General features: G+C 36.7%; 1 protein-coding gene across 5 annotated transcripts in view; it reads left to right on the top strand.

The window, feature by feature from the left end:
* The window catches only part of SREK1 (splicing regulatory glutamic acid and lysine rich protein 1), a 40,105-nt gene extending 18,830 nt beyond the window's left edge, over positions 1–21,275 (top strand). For 4 of the 5 annotated variants that reach the window (XM_005240652.4, XM_055790678.1, XM_055790677.1 and 1 more), the window contains 9 exons: positions 964–1,128; positions 2,129–2,307; positions 2,912–3,042; positions 4,539–4,653; positions 7,279–7,398; positions 9,697–10,224; positions 14,578–14,673; positions 15,160–15,295; positions 16,368–21,275. In XM_005240652.4, coding sequence (XP_005240709.1) covers positions 964–1,128; positions 2,129–2,307; positions 2,912–3,042; positions 4,539–4,653; positions 7,279–7,398; positions 9,697–10,224; positions 14,578–14,673; positions 15,160–15,295; positions 16,368–16,520 — 1,623 coding nt within the window. In that variant the 3' untranslated portion in view covers positions 16,521–21,275. Of the gene's footprint in view, positions 1–963; positions 1,129–2,128; positions 2,308–2,911; positions 3,043–4,538; positions 4,654–7,278; positions 7,399–9,696; positions 10,225–13,075; positions 14,674–15,159; positions 15,296–16,367 lie in introns of those variants that run through there. The other variant, XM_027791270.2, reaches the window with a different exon arrangement.
* Positions 21,276–21,311: the final 36 nt, after the last annotated feature.

Below are 21,311 nucleotides of genomic sequence, written 5' to 3'. Positions count from 1 at the left end.
TTGAGTGTTTGCCTAACAATGTTTTCACTACAAAAAGCGTAGGGAAGCTAGCTGCTGCTACTTCTGCTCAGTTTCCTTTTGCCTCTGTAAGCCTTTCTTGACATCAGCAGGCTGCTGTTACCTATTCAGGGAGAATTTCAAGTTAAAATAGAGTAGTTTTCTCTTTTGTTACATAAAAAAGATTACTCGTGGCTTGTTAAGGATTTCTCACACTTGTTAGGAAAATAATTTGCTGGAAAGGCAGTTGCTTTTTGGGTGGAAAAAGTAAAAATCAAACCAGGAACTCAGCAGACCAATTTAGTAGTGATTTTTAAGTGACTTTCTTTATAACATTCCCCAGGAGAGATTTAAATTCCCAGTTCAAAAAATGAGAGATGTGTTGTCCTCATTCTCTAGGAAGTGACTGTGTTTATAGGGAAAGAACTTAGACTTAGGCTTAGTATCCTTCGCATATCGACTGTAATTAATCTTGCCTTATGTGATGTGTTTGTCCGTAAAGTACTTGATCTGTCCCTTTGATGGACTGATATGTATTACAGAACAAACTGGTGCTGGGCACTGCAAATTCCCATCTTCTCTTGCTGGGAAGGGTTCAGCAGTTCCTCATCTACTCCCAATACTTCTTCTAGCAAAAACAAAAGTGTCTGAAGGCATCTTACTTGATTGACTGTGAGCATTAGAAATTCAAGCCTATGTTTTCTGATTGATACGTTGCATACTCTTTGATAAAGTGTTAACTGATAGCCCATAGAAAATTTTAACTGTAACCTTAAAGAAGGTTATTTATGGGTAGATTTTTATTCTTTATAAAAAGTGCTCAGCTTGGACCTTAAAGTTCAAAGTATTGCATATATTCCTTAGGTTTATTTTTACAGAAATGCACAAGGCAGACAAGTATTAACAAGTAAAATATCTCCTACCAATGGTTCTTGGCAAAGTATATTCTGTTTTTGTGTTTTCCAGCTTGGTGTTTCACTTGGCACTTTGGGGGCTATACCAGCGGCAGCATTGGACCCTAACATTACAGCACTGGGAGAAATACCACAACCGCCTATTATGGGGAATGTGGATCCATCCAAAATTGATGAAATCAGGAGAACAGTCTATGTTGGAAACTTGAATTCCCAGGTAGCTTTTTTTTGTGTAATGGAAATATTAATGGAAGGTGTAGAATTGTAATTTATGAATTCTAATCGTAGATGTTAAAGAGGTTTGGTTAGTTGATGACAACAGGAATTTAAACAAAGAAAAAATTCTTTCTGGTTACTAGTGATATTTCAGACTTTGAATGCTCCTATGCCCATCAGGTCAGACCAGGCTGTGGAATTCATTCTGGCAGGATAGCAGAGAAATCACATTGCAGCTGAATTCAAGAAACATAATGTCCAGCTGTGTTGTGTTAAGTGAGCAATGCCTCAGAAGTTGTGAGATCATGGTAGCTGTCCCCCACACCACTGTGCTGTTGCTCAAGTACAGTAAGATGGAATGATGTGCAGTAAGTGGATGCTGCAGAATTAGCATAAATACCCTTGTGTTTCTATGACAGTAGTTAGGTCTGTCAGAAACTTGTTTTTTCAGCAGTTGGTTAAATTAATTGAAGTACTATTTTCTTTTGTCTGATGACAATACAAGTATTTTATTTGCAGTTTTTTGACTGCCAGTGTAGCTACTGGAGTGTAAAAGTACTGTTGGTTGCACTAAAATAAGACAAGATGGAAGCTAGTAGAAAAACAGGAAAAACTGAAGTCTTGTAATAATGTTTGGGTTTTTATTTTTCTTATTTGATTCACAGTCAATAGCTTGGACACAGGTGTATAAGGAAATTCCTCATCAGTTATTTCAAATGAGTTGCCCGAAAGGTGCAAAATCCTGTGCAAGCGCTTTTTTAGCCTAAATGTAGGACTTCCAAACTTGTGATTGCACTATTTTAAATTACATTATATTCTTTAGATTAATGGAAGAAAAAACACCAGTCTTTCTTAAAGTGTAACATTATGAAATCCATGTCACCTATGTAATAATGGTGAGATATCTTTACAAAATCTGTGCCTCTTAGACTACCTGATATATTGGATAAGTGGTTTTCATTATATATTTTACTTCAGCTGAGTTCTTCGACTCTTTCTAGACTACAACAGCAGATCAACTGCTTGAATTCTTTAAGCAAGTTGGAGAAGTCAAATTTGTGCGAATGGCAGGTGATGAGACGCAACCAACACGATTTGCTTTTGTGGAATTTGCAGACCAAAATTCTGTACCTCGAGCTCTTGCCTTTAATGGAGTTATGTTTGGAGACAGGCCACTGAAGTAAGAAATTAATTATCCATATGACTGTTGAATGAGAGATTTCTTTGTATCCTGATACATTATGACTCCGATGTTCAGGAAACCGCTGTAAGGAATATTTTTTCAATGTAAGGACCTATTGTTAGCAAACCTGAACATTTTTATGAACTCCTGTTTCCAGGTTGGGTGTAACTGTCTCTGAAAAGTGTATGGATGGCATTGAGTGAAATATATTCATATTTAATCTTGAGGTAGTGTAAGCCATGATAGTGACATAATCTGCAAAATCCTTAGTACTAATTAAGCTTTCTATATGATGTGTATGTAATTAGTAGGCCTTAACATAAAGATTTGATGTGAAATAGAGAAATAGATTCTTAGACTTCTACTAGAAAATATTTTTAACATAGAAGTAGGGTGCTGCATTTATTTAAAAGTGGTTAGATTTTAAAGCAATGCAAGACATTTCACATACTTAGATGACTGTTAGGGCAAATTGTAGTTTTGCTGAACTTTGAAGGTTTTAGTTGTATATGGAAGTTGAGGTGTTTTCCTTTCTTGGTTGTTTTTCATTTTCCCTTCTCAAATGTTTGGGAGTTAAGGGGTTCATTTTTATTTAATTTAGAATAAATCACTCCAATAATGCAATAGTGAAGCCTCCTGAAATGACACCACAAGCTGCTGCCAAGGAACTGGAAGAGGTGATGAAGAGAGTAAGAGAAGCCCAGTCTTTCATATCTGCTGCAATTGAGCCAGGTAAGTGTATTAGATATATTACCTAAAAGAAGTGTTCTGAGTATACTTTGGCATGTGCTTTTAAAAGCATTTTCAAACACAGGAAAAGGGTACTACTTAAAGGCAGACAGTATGTGGTGGAAAATAAAGAAAACAATCAAAATTGTATTGGTGCAACAAAGCAGTGGAACAAAGCTTGACACTTTATTTCAACATGTTTTACTTTCAGATATATGCTCACTGAATGTTTTCAAAATACTGAAGTTAATACTAAATTAATACTGAAGTTGGTACTTTTTATGTTCAAAGTATGTGCAAACTTCTAAAAGAAAATGCTTTATGTTTTGTTTTGTTCTGCTCTAGCATCCATTAATGCCATAGTTTCATAATTAGAGGGAGCTATCATGGTTCTGAAATCAGTAATAGTATGCTTTTATTATCTTCATTGGGTTAATGTTGGCCCTGTGCTGTGCTGGTTTTCATGCTGGCTCAAGATCGTGTGCATCTTCATAGCAAATGGGATCAGAGAATGAGTCTGGGATAAAACTTAACATATTTTAAAGGACTTTTTTTTTATCCAGATTGGTTCCCTGATCCTTGTTAACACTGAGATGGCTGGTCAAGGAAGGAGGTGTTGGGTTGAGAAGTTGGACAGACATTTTAGTGCTGATTTATGCTGACTTAAGCTGATTGCAAAAAAAGACTTAAGCACAGCATAAAAAAATTGTTAAACTTGCAGTTGAGATCCTCCTTTTTCTTTTCATTAGCAAGATTTTGTCGTCAATCTTAGTAACAAGACCAAATGTTGTCTTATGTAGCTTAGATAGTGCAGAGTCTTGGGAATTTTTTGGGGGTGTGTGGGGCAATATTTTCTGATGTTTTTGACAGGTCTAACATTTCCTCAGTGTTAAGTAACAGAATAAAAATCTTCCAGAATCTGAACCAAAGCCTGGTGAAGTCACTGTTAAGGTTTTTGTTGACTTCCTGGCCTTTGAATCAGACTTTTTCACCCTGTTCTCTCTATCCCTTCCTCCCACAAAACAGTGTTTGAGGAATAAAACTTCAATATATTTACAGTAGTTGAAATATCTGAAAGTATAGAAAGTAGTAATTATTATTTGCATTTTATGCTTGTTTATAAAATGATGTCCTCTAAATTTATGATATTTTTCTCAGGCTATTTAAAAAAAAAAAAAAAAAAGTAGTTATATTAAATAATAGACCAAGAGGAGAACGTGTTGTGAACTTGTGCATTGTGGCAGCAACATAAATCCCATTCCTGATAGATCTAGCTGTTTATAATTATCTGATTTATGTGTACTGCTGCAGGATGGCTGCACTCAACGAGTATATGCAATGACTTACTTGGATGTTTCTGAAGGATATTTGCAAAGAAGGAAGATGTGCAAAGAGTAGGCCCCTTGCACTATGTGTGGTACATTCCACTTGTGCCAGATTGTTAACTGGGATCTTTAAATGTTCTGAGCTTACACTGCAAAGTCGTTTTTTCCTCTCAGAGTCTGGAAAGAGCAGTGAAAGAAAAGGCGGTCGATCTCGTTCCCATTCTCGTTCAGAATCCAGGTCTAGTTCAAAATCCCGATCTAGAAGGAAAAGATCACACTCAAAACACAGGTAGGTATGGTTTTTAGTTCTAAGAGATCTAAGAGGCCATACTGGGGTTTTTTGCATGGTGGTGTTTACTGAAATTTCTTACTGAGTTGTAAGACAAGTATCCCAGTAGAAAGGTTACTAACTCACTGAGCAGATCAGAGTAACCAGGAACTTTGTCTCTGAACAAATACTCTTTCCCTCTAAATCCTAAGTGTTTTCAGAATTATTTTCAGTTAAAACACACTAGAATATACTTTTTGTGCCATGTAACATAACCATTTCTATGGTTTCATGGTATGTTTTGTGCTGTTTAGCATAATACCATTTTGTGATTGAACATGTAATTCACGGTGAACACCCTGAGCAGACAGACTGGCTAGTTTTGCTAGTAGAAAGTTCCAGATGTCCCGAACTTCTAAACATCAAGTTAAAAAACGCAGTATACTTATTTACTGTAAAGTAAATGTAATGTACTCTAATATACTGTAAATGTAAAGCTATAGTTTTTAAAAGCAGGATAAAAAGGCTTTAGGGGCAGTTTTTCATTCTTCAGATTTTGTTTCCTTTGCTGATTTTATTCAGTTCTGAAATAAGCTTTGGAATATGGGAGGAAATAAAATTATAAGATCACCCTTAAAGCATACCCATTAAGATTTTTCCCAAGAATGAGACAGTCTTGCTATGTGAGACTTACAAACACTTCCTACAGTGGTTCATATTCTTTAAATATCAGGAATGTCTTCTGAGCATTTATGTAATCAATTTAAAGATGTTTGGCTAACATGAAGTATCACAGAAAAAAAAAAAAATTCAGAAATGTGGTTTTAATAGCTTATACTCTAAAAAGGTGTTGTCAGTGTGCAGCAACAGCTCTGTTGCATTGTTCCATGCATTGTCTTTTAACAAAGCAGCTAGAATTCTTTTAGATACAGAAAAGCTGTCCAAACGCTACCAAACAAATGTCATATAAGTGCAGTTTTGAGTTTTGCAATGGTGAGACATCACAGTACGTGTTACCTAATGACATCAAAATGTCAGGTGCCTTCCTAATGCAAGAAGAATCATTTGGTCACTTCCTTATTGCTTGCCTCTCTGCTGTTTCTCTAACGCAGGACATAACTGAAAAACAGTCTTTGTTTTGTATAACACTATAGTAATCTCAGTACTATTTTATATTGACCCAAACCAAATTGATTTCTAGAAGATAAAATTGCATTTTTTTACTTGGGGAAAACTTGTGCTTTAAACAACTGATGATGGTTATCTTTTGTTGTTGGGGTTTTTTTAATCATTTACCACTGCTACTGTCAGTTTTGAGAACATGCTGAAAAAAGGCCAGTCTTGATCTGTTGAGGCAACTTCATCCCTAAAAATAAACAATCAGTTCCCTAAGAATAAACTCATTACCACTTCCCTGTTTTACTGTTCCATAAAACACTTAAATTTTTTTCATCTCTAGGATAAAGGTCTTATTTTGATTCAATTACCATTAATTTGCCCTGTAGTTAGTTTGTATTTCTGCAGAGATAAGCAGAGGAAAGCTGTAGGTAAAAAATGGTTGCGCCTCCTCTCCTCTTGGTGCATATTACTCTGTGTGTCTTGAGCTACAGAAGACAGGTGGAGCTGCATATTTTTATACCTCAGTATAAAATAATTAATTAAAGTATTAAATAATATATTATTATATAATACTGAAAATAATAAATTCTTCAGTATTTATTAACTAATATAAATGGCCTTTCTGTCTTTGGTAAGTTAAACTTCATGGTACCTTAGTCTCTCAGGCAAAGTATCCAATGATGTGGTTTTTTGAAACTTAATGTTCAAATTCAGCTTTTTATTTTTGCTTTACTAGGGATTATGATCTTCCAAAAATAGGAAATATTTTGGAAAAAAAGAATGTAGTGATTTTTCGGAGTCTTATTTTATTCATCAATTTGTGACTATACTATATATCTTTATCAGAAGACTTCAATTGGATTTTTATCAGAGTATCTGCAGATTATTTGTGTTCCTTATTTATCATGTAATAAATACTCATTCCTTTCCTTGGGAATTCTTATGATTGAAATCCATGCTAACAAATCCTTCCAGCTGAAAAGGTAACAACTAAATGCTGAACCACAAACGGTGGGGATTTTCTGTTTCTTTTGGTTTGTTTGTTTAAAGTTCATTTAAATTAGAAGGGTGGGGAACAAAGCCAAAAGACACCAATTAAAGCCATCTTTCTCCAGTGACCAAGACTGCAGTAAGTGACTGAGCCTGGAAAGGAAAAAAAAATGTAACTGATTATTTTATAACCTGCTAGAAATTGTCTATAGTAGATTTACATGCTGTAATTTACAAACGACAGCTATCCTAATATGATACAAATTTATATTTTCCAGAATGTTAGTGAAGGTTATTATGAAATATGGATATTACTTAAATGGTGCATTGTTTCAAAGGAGGAAGGCATGTGCACCTGGTGAAAAATAATGTATCCATATTTGCAAACGTTGGTTAGGCAATGTATTACTGCGGTGTAACTCTTGATATAATTTTGTGTAGTGAGACAAGAATTGCGGGTTTTTTCCTTTGTTGTTTGACCTGATTTTTATGGAGTTCCAATATTAAAGTGTTTTTCTTCTGGTATTGTTCATGTAGAAGTAGATCTGGCAACAGATCACTCTCAAGACACAAGGATAGACGCAGATCCAGAAGTCCCCTGAAAAAACGGTCTAGATCTAGGGAAAGGCAGAAATCAAGAAGTCGCTCTCATTCTCGGTAAGTTCCGTTCCTAAGAAGTGAATTATTCTTAGCACACAGTACACAGTTTTTGAAAAAAATCTTAACAAACTTTTTAGGTGATGTTAAAGGGTGGAATCTCTAAATGCTTTAGCCTGTCCCTAGGCTTTGTCTTTGGGACAAAATAATAGAAAGCAAATTTTAATGCTGAATATACTGGTTTTGGCTGGGATAGAGTTGATTTTCTTCATGGTAGCTTATACGGTGCCTATGGGGGTTAACCACCACATTGAAGTACGTAGATTTTGGTAGTCTAGTCTACATTTATACCAACGTGCAAGCTGACTGAAAACAGGTAATTTTAATTGCCAGGTGTTAACCAGTAGATCAGGAATAGTCTGTGTAGCTTGTGCAACCCACAAAAAAGCAGATGATTCTTGATTAGTCTATATCTGTTGAGGAGGCTGGATTTAAGCTGAACTTGATCCTGCTTTCTGAAAACATATACAGTTTTTGTGCATGAACTTGTCTTATCACGTTTGCCGTGCTCCTATTTGCCATAAGTGCTGTGGGCACAAATACATGTGTCTGTTGCATGGCATATGTGCATTTCAGGTCTTAATACATCTATATTTACCTACTCAATTTTAAGTCTGGTCATCTAATTATTGAACTGTGCATTTGCAACAAGATAATAACATAATTTTCTGAAGGATGATGTAGTGAATATTCACAAAAGAAAAGTACCTACGAAGGTAGCTTCATGAATAGGAGTCTTGGTACTTTTCTTTTTTTCGTGTCTTACTCCTCTGATTCATTTAAGGGGAGCTTCCTACTTAGGTTGTGCAGTTGCCTCTTGGTTTTGAGGGGAAGTTTTGTGGGAAAGAGAACTATAGAGATCTGTGGACCTCAGTGGAAACAGGAATAGGCTACATAGCTAGCTGGGCTTTGTTGATGGATCCTTTTGATTCTTGGTTGCTGTTGTCTGTGGCTTCTTGAGATACCTGCTTACTGGAAAGTGCAAGTCCAATGAAATCTCTGTGATAAATTGACTGGAAGGCACTTCTTGGGTCATTGTGAGACTCTTTGCTATTGCAGGGACTGCGTGCTGTTTCATCATCTTTATTTTATATTCCTTCTTTGAGACTTCTAAAGAATTATTTGCCAAAACCTGATGAGAACTAAAGTTGTCCAGTCACAGAACATGCAACAGCCTACTATTTATTAGCAGTTGAGAGGATACAGCCAAACACTTCTTCCATTGAAGAAAGGGAGGGGCTGTGCTTTAGGACTCTTCATGTGTGAAGGAGTCTCTTTGAGAATCCTTAAAAATCCTGGAATGGGTACCAATACCAGTAGACACAGCAGCTTCGGTTCTCTTGTACATGTAAAGGCCTGCTAATCAACTTCCTTTCCTGTACTTTCTCCTGTTTCTCTCTCTGAACAGTTGTTCATTTTCCTATGTCTTAAAGGCAGGTCTAGGAGTCCCGTGTCTGTACAATCGAAAGAAAAGATGGAATCTCACACTTCCAAATAATTCTATATGAAAATGTAATCTTCCAGCCAAAGCTGTGAGCTAATCAGTTTTTGTTTGGCTTGAACAACTAGAACATCAGTTGTAATTTTCCTCACCCTTCTTTTTATGAACATGTATAATTCTGCCTGTCCCAAAGAAGCTGACTTGTTATCCCTGCTTCTGTTTATACTGCATTAACAATTTTTCAATAAGTTTTGAATTCCTAATGACATTACAGATGATTGTGTTGTCTTGATTGAGTTTTGAACTTACATTTGTCTTTTGAGGGGATTTGTTTAGTGAAATTTTACCCTTGTTTTTTTATTTCTGTATATTAATTGTTGTTGGACTTCCAAGCAGTTCCAGGATATCTGTGTCAGGGAACATTGTAAAGGCTTCTGTCAGTTGGCTGTCATTATTCATGTGGGGGTGGTGAATCTGCAGTCCATTTTATGTGGACACACCTGTAGTAAAGAGTGGGTTTATGATTGCAGAGTTTGCCTTACTCCTGAAAAAAAAAATAGAGAATTTATGTATGTACAATAACATAAATGTGGGGTGAAGAGACTTACTCTTTCAAAGTGTAATAACATCGCTCTGAAGATTTTAGCCTCCCCTTCTCCGATTTGGTTTCCAAATTTTTCCTAGCTATATAACCTTTCCCTCAGGGTGAACAGGGGTGGAAGATTAAAATTTTGAATATAATTTTTCAGCAGATGCATACTTTATCTTGAGCAATTAATGTATGCAAAAGAGTTAGTTGTAATTTTAATTGGAAAGTTCAAAGGTGAAATGATGGATTTGTGTTTGGCTTTTCACAGGGACAAGAAAAGAGACAAAGAAAAGGTCAAGGAAAAAGAAAAGGCCAAAGAAAAGGAGAAAGAGAGAGACCGAGACAAGGAGAAAGAGAGAGATCGAGACAAAGACAGGGACAGAGAGCGAGAGAAAGAGAGAAACAGGGAGAAAGACAGGGAGAGAGATAAGGAGAGAAACAAAGATCGAGAGAGAGTCAAAGACAGGGATAGGGACAGGGACAAGGAGAAGGACAAAGACAAGGACAGGGAAAAGGAGAAAGATAAGGAGAAGGAAAAAGACAGGGAAGAGGTAGACCAGAACAAGGAAAAAGAAGGTATTGAGAAAGAGGGAGAAAAGGACAGAGAGAAGATAAAGGACAAGGAGGGAGATAAGGACAAAGGAGGGGACAAAGAGAAGGACAAAGAAAAGGAAAAAGATGGGGATAAGGAGAGGGAGAGAGAAAAAGAGAGAGATGATAAAAAGAAGAAAGAGAAGAGATCCAGGACACCCCCAAGAAGCTATAGCTCTTCAAGAAGATCTCGTAGCTCCAGCAGGTTTGTTTAGAATCTTTTCATGCTTTTTTTGACTTGTCAGTTAAGTGAGGCACCATCCTAGTTTTTATATATCAATATCACCATGTCTCTCACTAATTAAATATGTGTTGGTTTTTTTTTCTGTAGATTTTCTAAAAAGTAAAATCTATTACAAAGAACTCTGTATGATGCCTGATAGATCATGGTTTCTTGTTAGGCTGCTGGTGCTTGCCTTTCACATAACCATATAGTATAGTCCTTGAGGACAGTAAGTAGATGGTTCTTGTGCCGTTTCCCTGCACTGGCTGCATCCAAAAGTTCTGATAAAGCAACATCACACATATCTTTGTCCAGATGAAAGTCTGAGTCCCTCTTTACATAGTTCCTTGCTTACTTACATACTATGCAGTGTTGGTTTGTAGATCTTATGAACAGTTCGGTGATAGTACTTGCCACTCTTCAGCTGGATGGATGAACAGCAGGAAGCAAGCATGTCACTTGGCTGGCTAGGCATTCAGAAGGTGAATGTATCTCAGATGGAAGGCAAGGATACCTTGTTTAGCTGATTAGATGGACAGGTGTAAGTAAAAAGTAACATTCCTTAATGATGCTGACAGTAAACAGGAAAATGTTCAAGTTAATGTAGCTGTTACTTTTGCATCCAAGGGAGGCTACGCTGTGTGGAAGCCTGGTTAAATCCAGTTCAGCAAAGGGAGACTGTGAGACTAATTATAAGCTCTGTAAGTGGACAAACTCAGGTTCATTCTGAAAGCGTTGCAGCTGGCTTAAGTTCAGAAGCTTTGGTGGAAAAAGTCCTTTTTGAATACCTCAGGAAACAAGGAGTTCAGTAGTACCACATGTCAAATTTAAATACCAAATTTATCTGTTACCTTGAGAGACTGAAATGCTTCATGAATTGGGAAAGGTTCTATGTACTATAATAATTATACCGGAAAAAAGAAAAATTCTCACAGTCCTCAAAATTCGGGAGTTCATGGTTCATACAAGGCAGAAAGGAATGTAATCGTTTCTGAACATTCTGTTTGTGTTTTGTGAAATGTCCATGTTGTTTTGGTGATTTATGGGCAAAATACTACGGCTGCTTTAATCATATGCATCTTCCTGTTGTAATGTATTTTTAACATTATTTCATGGGTTGAAGACCTACACAGAGTAGAGGTAGTTCTGCCAGCTCTGAAAACAAAACATTTTTTGTCTGTAGGCCTCAGGAGTGTTGAATTAGATAAGTGGAGAAAAAAGATTTAAAATTTTGACAATATGTACCTTATATAAGAACCTTGGTGGAAGACCCAATTCTTCAAATAAAAAGTGTGGTTACTTGGATGTTACCAAAAATTCATACTCTAGTTTGCAACAATTATGCTTTGCTTTAAGGATCTTGCTATATAAGAAAGTGCCATGGAAGGCCCAAATGCCGTGTACATGGGCAAGGATTCTAGTGAAAATTAGTGCATCTCTTCTAGTGGTCTCACAGTACAAAACCCTACTTTGATATGAAGTTAATTCTTTTTATACAGATGTTACTAAACAAGGACAGTGTACTTTTGAAGATGGAGGGTGAGAGAAATGCAGGTTTTCGCGTGCATTTACAATCCTTTCTTCAGATATAGCATTATCCTTAAAGTATCAATACTGGGGCCAGTACTATTGAACATCTTCCTCAGTGTCCTAGACAGTGGGACAGAGTGCATCTTTGGCAAGTTTGCAGACAACACAGAACTGGCAGTAGAGGCTGGTGCACCAGAGGACTGTGCTGCTGTTCAGAGAAACCTTGACAGACAGGAAAATGAGCTGACAGGCATCTCATGGAATTGAACAAAGAGAAATACCAAGTCATGCACGGGCAGGAATAACTCTGTTGCAGCAGTACAGCATGGGGACTCTCTGGTGGGAAGGCTGGCTGGCAGAAAAGTACGTAGAGCTCCTTGCAGCCAAGGAGGCTAGCAGTATGTTGAGCTGCATTAGGCAGTCTGGTGAACATGCCAAGGAAGGTGATTCTTTCCCACTCCTTGTCACTGGAGAGGCAACATCTGAAATCCTGTGCCCAGATCTGGGCTCCCCTTTACAAGAGACACACAGACATATTGGAGTGAGTCCAGTGAAGGGCCACAAAACTGACAGAAGGGCTTGGAGCATCTGTCATACAAGGAGAGCCTGAGGGAGCTGCAACTGTTTAGCCTGGAGATGAGAAGGCTGAGGGGGCATCTTATCAATGCGTATGAATACTTGATGGGAAAGTGTGAAGAAGACAAAGCTGGACTTCTCATTGTGGGCCAGTGACAGACTAAGAGGCAGTAGGCATCTAGTGACATACAGGAAATAAAGGCTTTTTTGTAATGTTTAAATTATGTTTTTTCTGGGCAAACTGGAACCATTTACCCTGAGAGACTGTGCAGTTTCCATCTGTGGAGACATGAAAAATGTGACTGGATGTGGCCCTGAGTAATCTGCTCTAGTTAGCGCTGTTTTAAGGTGGGGGAGGCTGAGGTTGGACTAGGTCTCCAGAGGGCTCTTTCAACCTCAGTAATTGTGTTATTTTCTGAAAATCAGTTGTGAATAGTTAGGGCTACAGTGTCCCCATTAGCTTGCAGTTAGGGGTATCTGTTTACTTTGGTGGCTGACTTAGCCAAGTTGAAGTGCTTACAGACCTTTCTAGAGAAGATGACCCAACAAACTGGCATTTCAGCTGCCAGTTTTACAGTGCAGCACTGAGTTGGGACTGCTGATCCTTTTCCTGATGAGTGTAAAATATTGGACAAATAGTCATCTTTTTGGAGAAGGGATGAAGGTGGAATAGGACATACAGGACCTTCTAAGAATTAGGTGGCAACTGACCTTGCTTTACTGACAGACAGCATGCAAGTGCTGGAGATCAGATGGCTATTGTGATTCCTAGCTGAAGGAAGAGACACAGACCAGAGGAAGAGGAGGATGTGGCTCCTTTTTCAACGGGCATCTACAGGCTAGCAGAGGAGATAGGTACGGAGTGTTAGTTCCGTGTATGAATTAGAAATACAGGATCACTATCAAAGTATTCAGCCTTTTTTTCCCTCTTAATTTTTGCTGTATTAGTATTACTTAAGAGCATTAAAAATCAGGTACACAAAAAACTTTATATAGACTAATGTAATGGAGATGGGAACAAACTGTCAGACACAGTTGTAGCTTTTCGACTTGAAGGACAAAAAGCAGAAACTGAAAATCAGATTTTATGAATAAACAGTTTCTAGTTTGAACACAATTACTAAGGCACTTGGTTACTCACTGATACGTATGCTAGAAAGCAAAATAAAGTAGGGATGTGCTCACTGTAGGCCAAGTGGGAGCACTGTCAGAATAATATATCAATTTCCAGTATCCTCATTGGAAAAAAGGTAGTGATAAATTTGAAGATGTTAAAAAAAGAGATGCATATTAACTAGTGTGCAGCTGATCAGTGATTCTGTTATTTTCTGCGTGATTCTGAGGCCACTTTATATTTTTGTTTACCAAAGATTGAATCACGCTTAAGAGCTAGCCGCAAAATAGTTAAGAAATTTTGTCCTGTGCAGCTTCAGGAGGTCACGGGCAGAGTATCAATCCAGATAGTGATACTAGGCATATCTTACTATATCCTTTTGTAATTTATCTAATAACAGGTGATTTCTTGGTCTTTCTAAATATTGAAGATAGAGATACTCACACCTAATGGTGTGAATTGCAAAAGCTGTTATGCCTAAGTGTAGCTTTTATGCCATGTCTTGAAGTGCCCTCTGAATTAGTTTTTAACTTCCCTGTTTTTCCTTGGCCATTCTTCCTGTCCACTTTTCCTGCTCTGTGAAGAGGCGATAGGAGAAAATTACCTGACTTTGACAGAGATAGGTTCTACATTTATGTTGAATGAAGCTTTACTGGCTCATTTTTTGCTTTATTTTAACATGTGCCTCATACATTTGCAACCAGTTATTTAATGTTTTGTTCTATTTGGGATCAGACTCCATAATAGTAACTTCAGCAAACTCCACATATCTGTGTAAAACAGTTGTTTTGTAAAATAATATGAGCTCTTCAGTGTGTTGCAACATCTAGAAGTACAAGCATGTAAGGATAAACAAAACACTAAAATCTGAAAGGGTACAACCTTTTTTTTTTTACCCACTTCCAGCCTCCTCTTCCCCACAAAACTGAAACATACAATTTTTTTTTTTCTGCTTTGTACAGTTCATATATTGCTGGTGATACGTAATGTTAAATTAATGATACTAATGATACTTAGTTGTTGTGTCAGATCATTTTAAGAGCTTTCTGGTTTTATCCAGTTCCTGAGTTTATTGTTTTAATCCTTCGATGGTCTTGAATTTCTTGGTCCTGTAGAGAAAGGCGTAAAAGGAAGAGTAGAAGTCCCTCCAAGTCTCCTAAAACATCGAAAACAACAAAAAGAAAGTCTTCACGAACTCCTTCTCCAAGAAGGTCAGTTTTATGTAAACATAAAAGTTAATGAGCAGTAAAGGAGGAATCATTAATAGCATCTTCATTGTTTTGCTGCCTTTGTGCTAATCATCTCACATGGTTTCAGCTGCTTAGTACAATTAACTTTTAACTTAAACCAAAACCAAACCAAGCCAAACCAAAAACCTTCATGGATATGAGCCTTGGTATGCTTTCAGCTGGAGAGTTTCGAATCTGTTAACAATGCAAATTCACTTCAAATCAATAAAAGCCCTTCATCAGATAGAGATTAGTTTGGATTTTCTCTTCACAAATACCTTGCATACTTGAACACATGCATTTTTAGCTCTCTTCAGTCAAAAATCTCATTGTCTTTATGCAGGTTTTTTGTTAATATTTTGGGTTTTTTGGAAAACCCACAGATGAAAGTTGAGTTTGGAGTTAAATGGTTTGAAGGTTGTTGCTGTTGGATCAAATTCTGATTTGAGTAAAAAATGTCTTAAACAGAAACAAGAAAGAAAAAAAAAGGGACAGAGATACAAACAATGAAAGAAGAGAAAGAGAACGCTCCACCTCCAAGAAAAAAAGTAGTAAAGAAAAAGAGGGGAAGGAGAAATCTGACAAAAGCACCAGTACTTTGAAGGTAAGCAGTGTGACCAAGTGATATGCAGAGTGAAGTGGTGCTACTCGAGCCATTGTTGAAATTCCCTCCCTTATTTTCTTTTTTTTTCCTCTTCCCTTTTTTTTTCTCCCATTTTCCTTATGAAATTACTACCATTTGGGTTTTATCAGTTGGAGACTTCCAGTTGGTGTTAGTGGGCCAGTTTGATAAGCCCCTGTGTTTAAACTTTCTTGTATCTATAGGATACAAAATAGGTGTGTGAATAGGTTATGGAAACACTTTGTTTTGGTTTCTTTTTCCCGTTCTGTGACATACGCTAGGACTTTACTGGCAGCAAATTGTGTAACTAAGGAGCAGAGTTCAGGGACAGCTTAGTTGTCAAGCTGAAAAGATTATTTTTAAAATGAACTTTCACTGCAGTTTAGCCTCTCCCTGGTTGCTTTAGTTCTGGTCTGCCTATTGGATGCAGAAGAATGGCTGCAGAAGCATGGCCTTAGAATCTCTGAAGATCTGCACAATCCAGGCCTGGTATTAGAGTAGGCCTGTAATCAGAATTGTACTGAAGTTGCTGTGCTGAAGTTAACAAGAAAGGTAGCCTTGAGCTATTCTTGAGTCCTGAGGCCAAGTAATTATGTTGTGCCAACAGGCCGTGGCTGTAACAAGCTACAGCTGCTGGCAAAGCAGGTGCAGGGCCAAGAAAGATAGGGCCCGGTATGGGAAAATAGGGAGTAACAAACTACAAGGCTGCAGCACAGCAACACAATTAGCTACATGGATGGAATGCTTATTTTAGTCATGATAATTAGGGGTGTGAGAACCGCGCGCGTTTAGAGACTGCTAACCAATTATATTTCTGCTTTACGAATATGCATGTGTATCGGTTCTATACAAGTAGTGTTAGAAACTAATGAAGTTGAGCAAGATGCATAACTCACATTGAGCGTCTTCTTGACTCCGGCAAACCCTTCTTCCAACAATTGGACTCTACAGGGGTAAAGTTGAAGAGTTGGGGAAGAGTGGTATGGACCAAGATAATCGTACCCTATAATGCTAAGAATATGATTTTTTTGTAAAATGATTTTATCTTTGGTAGGACAAAGATCACACTAAAGAGGATCAGAATTCAGAAACTGACAAGGAAGTAGACAACAGAGGTACACAAAGGACAGATGAAGTCAAACTACAACAGAATGGAAACTGTCAACCAAATGAAGAAAACCTCTCAATTAAAATGCAAGTGGTTTAAAGCAAAGAATGGACCTCTGATTCAACTAAGGAATGAAATCCAAAGCTTTTTATTTCCCAGAATGAGGAAGAAAATGTCAAAGCAATCAACCTGAACATGTTGATAATACTAGTAGCTCTTCCAATTCTTGTGATAGCTTTGTTGTCTTCTTGCTGTAAAGCGAGAGAGCACGGACCAGTAGTTATACCATGAAAAGGCAGATGCCATCAGAACTATTCATCTCTGAAAACCCATGCATTTCCATGATGGCTGTACTTAATTTGTAAAATGATTTGTGTTAAGTTCTGCCATAAGCTGTTACAATTAAGTAGAAACTGAAAGATGTAAACCTGTACTACCCCAAAAAAAGCTGAAGATATGCATTGAAGGTTGTTTCAAATACTGCTTGTTGATGAATTTTGTATTGTTTTACATTGTGGGTTAAAAATCCACAAAAATCTTCAATGTGTACTGTTTGATGTGCTTGGAAATGGTGCATAAATATACACACTTTTGTTCATTGTAAATGACAATTCAAAGGAAAGTTAAGTTCTTAAACGTAAACACAGTTTTATGGTTCTTGCGTTAAATACCCACTGGCTAGTATGTTTTTTTTATTTGCTCAATGCTTGAGATTCTTGGGGTTTATTATTTAAAAAAAATCCTTACTAATACCCCTAAAATTAATATTTCTTTTCAAGTATTTGAACAATGCATGCTACTTTTCTGTTCATAAAAGGAATATTGCCATGTTTTGGATAATAGTTTAGCTTAGTGGGTTATTTTAGGGCTGTTTTGTTTTGTTGTTTTCTTTTGTCCTTCCAGAAGTGAGCATATCTGTATGATATTATCAGAACTTACATCTTGGTTTTAAGCCGTACTGCAGTGTGTCTGTTCAGCTGCAAATAGTACAGGTGCCGTTATGAAAACAATTGTTTTTTTGATTTGTTTAAAAGAATATGGGAGCACAAGCAGAAGCTTTAGTGCCTTCTTAAAATGTGGTATTTTCTAGAAATATCTGTGCTATTACTCATTTTCAGCTAGATCTTACATGACCTCTGTTGCTATGTTGCCATCAACATACTGTAGACAAGAATGCAAGTGATTTGTCAGAACAGTTGTTTGATTCACTTGTTAAAATACTGAAGTTCCATTTTTACTTTTTATTTTTAGGAAAGATTTATAGGAAAAAGCAAAGATGCAATTTGGGGACCACTACTGTACAAAAGTAGTAGCTGAATACAAAGCATTTCTGATCACCTACATCAAAGACAGCCCTTTAGACATTTAATCTACATTTGGATGGCCTTAATTGTTACCTCTTCATCATCATCTCTGATACCTGTTGGGTGATATAAAAGGAATTGTATGCAAAGAAGGGGGGATAAATAATTTGGGGTAAAAAGTTCTAATTTACACAGGAATTATATGGTAGAGATTCTTTTTTCATTCTCTGGGGAGAAAGCATGTAAGAAGAGAGTGACAAAGCAAATATTTTTGTCAAGGTAAAACATGGCTTGTGTTCTCTGAATGAATTTAGTTGGTTACATGATATTTCTTAAGAGTCATACGTTTAACACTTACTTATACCTAAAATTGAGTAGATTATTTTTAATACAACTTAATACAATCAAATGACTTAATTGCCTTACCTCATGGGAAGAGTTATTTCTTTGAGTTAAAAAAAAAGAAGCAAACAATAGCAGTTCGGCTATTTGCTTTCAGTTTGTTTTTCTTTTCCTTTGCATAGTTAATTCTTTAAAAAAAAAAAAAAAAAAGCCTGTTACAGGGGATGAAAAATTTGCCCAATTCCTAAGGTAATGAAACCCAGTTTGATTGTGAAGCTGCTTAATTACTCTTCATTTTCAATAGGATTTAATGTTCTTGCCACTGTGTACATTTAAGACTATAGGAAATGCTTTACCATGTAAAGTATAGACAGTCATTTTTGTGATGTTTAAGCCACATGCTGTGGGCTGGTAAACAGCTTATTCTGATAAAAGAATGACAAATCTGTATGCTTACAGGAAGACTGTGAAGGATTGTGTCTCGCAACAACAGCTGTCTTATTTATGATGTGTAAGTAGCATAGAGCAAAGAGATTGTTTGTATACTTGTTATCTTTGGTACCATTTCACTAATAAAATTAAGTATTTTAGAGGGAAGTTTCTGCTGGTACATACTTATTAAAGGAATATTTTTAGTTGATTTGGTCTTATTCACGCAGCTTCTTTGATTTGAAATGTGGATACCAGTGAAAATATACATGTATTATTTCTTTGAAAAACTTTAGTTTCTCCTTTGAGTGGAGTTAGAATTCTTGCAGTGTATCGTGTTTCAGCTGAAACTAGTTTGATTTCTGGAGTTCTGTTTTCCTGAAATTGCATGGCTCTATTATGTCAGTTACTGAATATGTAAAGGGTTGTGTACAGTTAGCTAAGAAACATGCCTTTGGAGATTTAGGTAAGGATGGCAGCCGTGCCGGCTAACTTATCACAAGTGTAAATCCATATGCAGCACCTTGTTATGTTGTGTGTAAATTAATGGTTCCCTTACAAAAAGTTTTGTTTCTTTTTTAAGAAGGCAAAAAACCCCCAAACAACAAACCCGTCAAACACACACTTCTCCCCACCTTTAGTCTTATTTTCTTAGAAATGCTGTATTTTCTGGTTTTGCTTTTGCAGGTCTGTGAGGTACTTAAGTTCTGTCTATTCATATTAGGTGTTTTACAAGTTCCCCTCTTCCTAAAAAGCCACTCCTAGGGATCTACTATTCTGTAAAATCCCTGTCTCTTCAGAGGGTAGCTCATTTTTAAGCTGGTGGTGTAGCACAGTAATGAAGTTCCTGCTTCCTCCAACAGGATTGTGTACATCATCTGTTAAATGTGTCCATCTTCCACCGGATGTCTATTGCCTTCATCGTTAACATGTTTGCGTGCTAAGCTGCCACATCAGATTATTTGGGTTTGCACTTTATGAGATTCAGCTGAGTGGAGGTTTTGAGAACAGTGTAGTGTTTGATTGCTCTATTGTTTTAAATATAATTTTGAGTCAGCTTTTGTTTGAAAATGTTGTGACTTGTAATTGCTAAGAAAAGTGATGATATAGTGCCACTTTGCTCAGACCATGTGAAGCACGTATGTGCAAGCTTCCATTAGTGACCAGTTATTTCACAACATTGTTTCTGGATAACAGATAGGATTTTTCTTTGGATTTTGAAAGAAGGTAGCAGAAGACAGTTGCTAGCAGATGAAGCAGGATTCCAAGCTTAAAACAGAGGTGATTGTGACATCAGTTCATCAAAGTCAATAGGTTTACACAGGTGTGAGGGGTGAAATTTTGTTTGCAAACAGTGATAGTGTGGTATGTAAAAAAATACTGGTTTTCATATTTCAGAATTAGAAATAAGAGAGGGAAAAAGCACTTCAGTTGGAAACTAGAAACATCTGAAGAATACCTGAGAAATCGGTGAGATGTGGCTTCTGCTTACTTGTTAGTCACTTGCTCATTTTTTTGATGGTGATTTCAGATGGGTTCACCTGAATAGCTTTACATTAGCTGGTTAACAACAGCAACCGATGCACAGCTTGGTTTCTGAAATGAGCTGTGGCCGCTTGAGTGTGTTTATTCTTCTGGAAAGTAGGTAAATTCTGTAGTTTAGCATGCTTTGCATTGCTTGCTAGTGTTCTCTGGCCCAGTTACCTCTAAGGCAATACCTGAAATTACTTTGAAACACTGCAACTCTGTTTGTTACATGGTAGTTTCTCTATGTTCCCCTTAGCTCGTACTGATACTTTGTAAGTTAGCAGATTTAGGGATTTCTGTGATTTTCTTTTGGTCAAAAGCTATCTCTTCCTTAGTAAAGGCTGCTTTGTATGATACAAGTTACTGTATACTTCATACCTGTCCTTATAGCTGCCTTACCTTTTTCATTCATGTGTGTGACCGTTGCAAGCAGTGATGCCATAATGATGTATGTATCTTCAACTTTTAGGTCTGAAGCATCTCTGCATCACTGTCTTTTTGTTAGTTTGTAATGAAACAAAGTTAGAGTTCATGTATTTCAATTTTGGTAGCCATTCACTTGAGGAAAAAAAAAAGAGAAAAACCAGCTTGAATTTTGTAAATGTTAGCATGAAAATTGCATTATAATGGTAAAACAAAAAATCTTAAGGATATGAATTCTGAACAAGGACTTGCAAACTGGAGCGTATTATGCTTCCTGCCTGCCACTTGGTGGTACTTTCAGTTTTGTAGCAGTCTGTTATGCCTTTGGTGTTGTCATAATTTTAGAAGTGAGAATTGGGCTTAGTGGCACAAATGCTGGGATCTGTAAATGGCTGAAATAATGTAAATCAGTAGGCAGTTAGTTCAGGGAGATGTTTTTTTTTCACCAGAGATTGGAGTGTGGACAGTTGAAGTTTGTAGGTACCATTATTACCTAAAGAGAATCTAAAACTTAATTTTATTTGCTAATATGTAAACAGAAAAAGAGTTTTCAGCCTGTATGTTAGGTTTATTTTTATATGTTGAAAAGTATAATTAAAATAATAAAAACACTGTACAAAAGGGAAATTTTTTTATGTACGAGAAATACACTTTCAATTGTGTTCAATTTAAAACTTTTAAAAAATGTCTTTGCATGCAGTGTTTATTTCAAATTCAAGAGTGTTTCATTTGTAGGCAAGTCCTATTGCTGGATCTGAGCACATTAATATGGGGATTTCTTCTGTATTCTTTTCAATATAAAACAGCATAATAAACTTGTCTGACAATACATGGAGCAGCTCCTTTCCACCTTATTTGAGGAGAC

Source organism: Falco peregrinus, chromosome Z, assembly GCF_023634155.1.
Source record: "Falco peregrinus isolate bFalPer1 chromosome Z, bFalPer1.pri, whole genome shotgun sequence".
In the NCBI taxonomy this organism is placed as follows: Eukaryota; Metazoa; Chordata; class Aves; order Falconiformes; family Falconidae; genus Falco; species Falco peregrinus.
The sequence above is the reverse complement of the archived record's forward strand: the minus strand, read 5'-3'. Positions and strand labels throughout refer to the sequence as shown.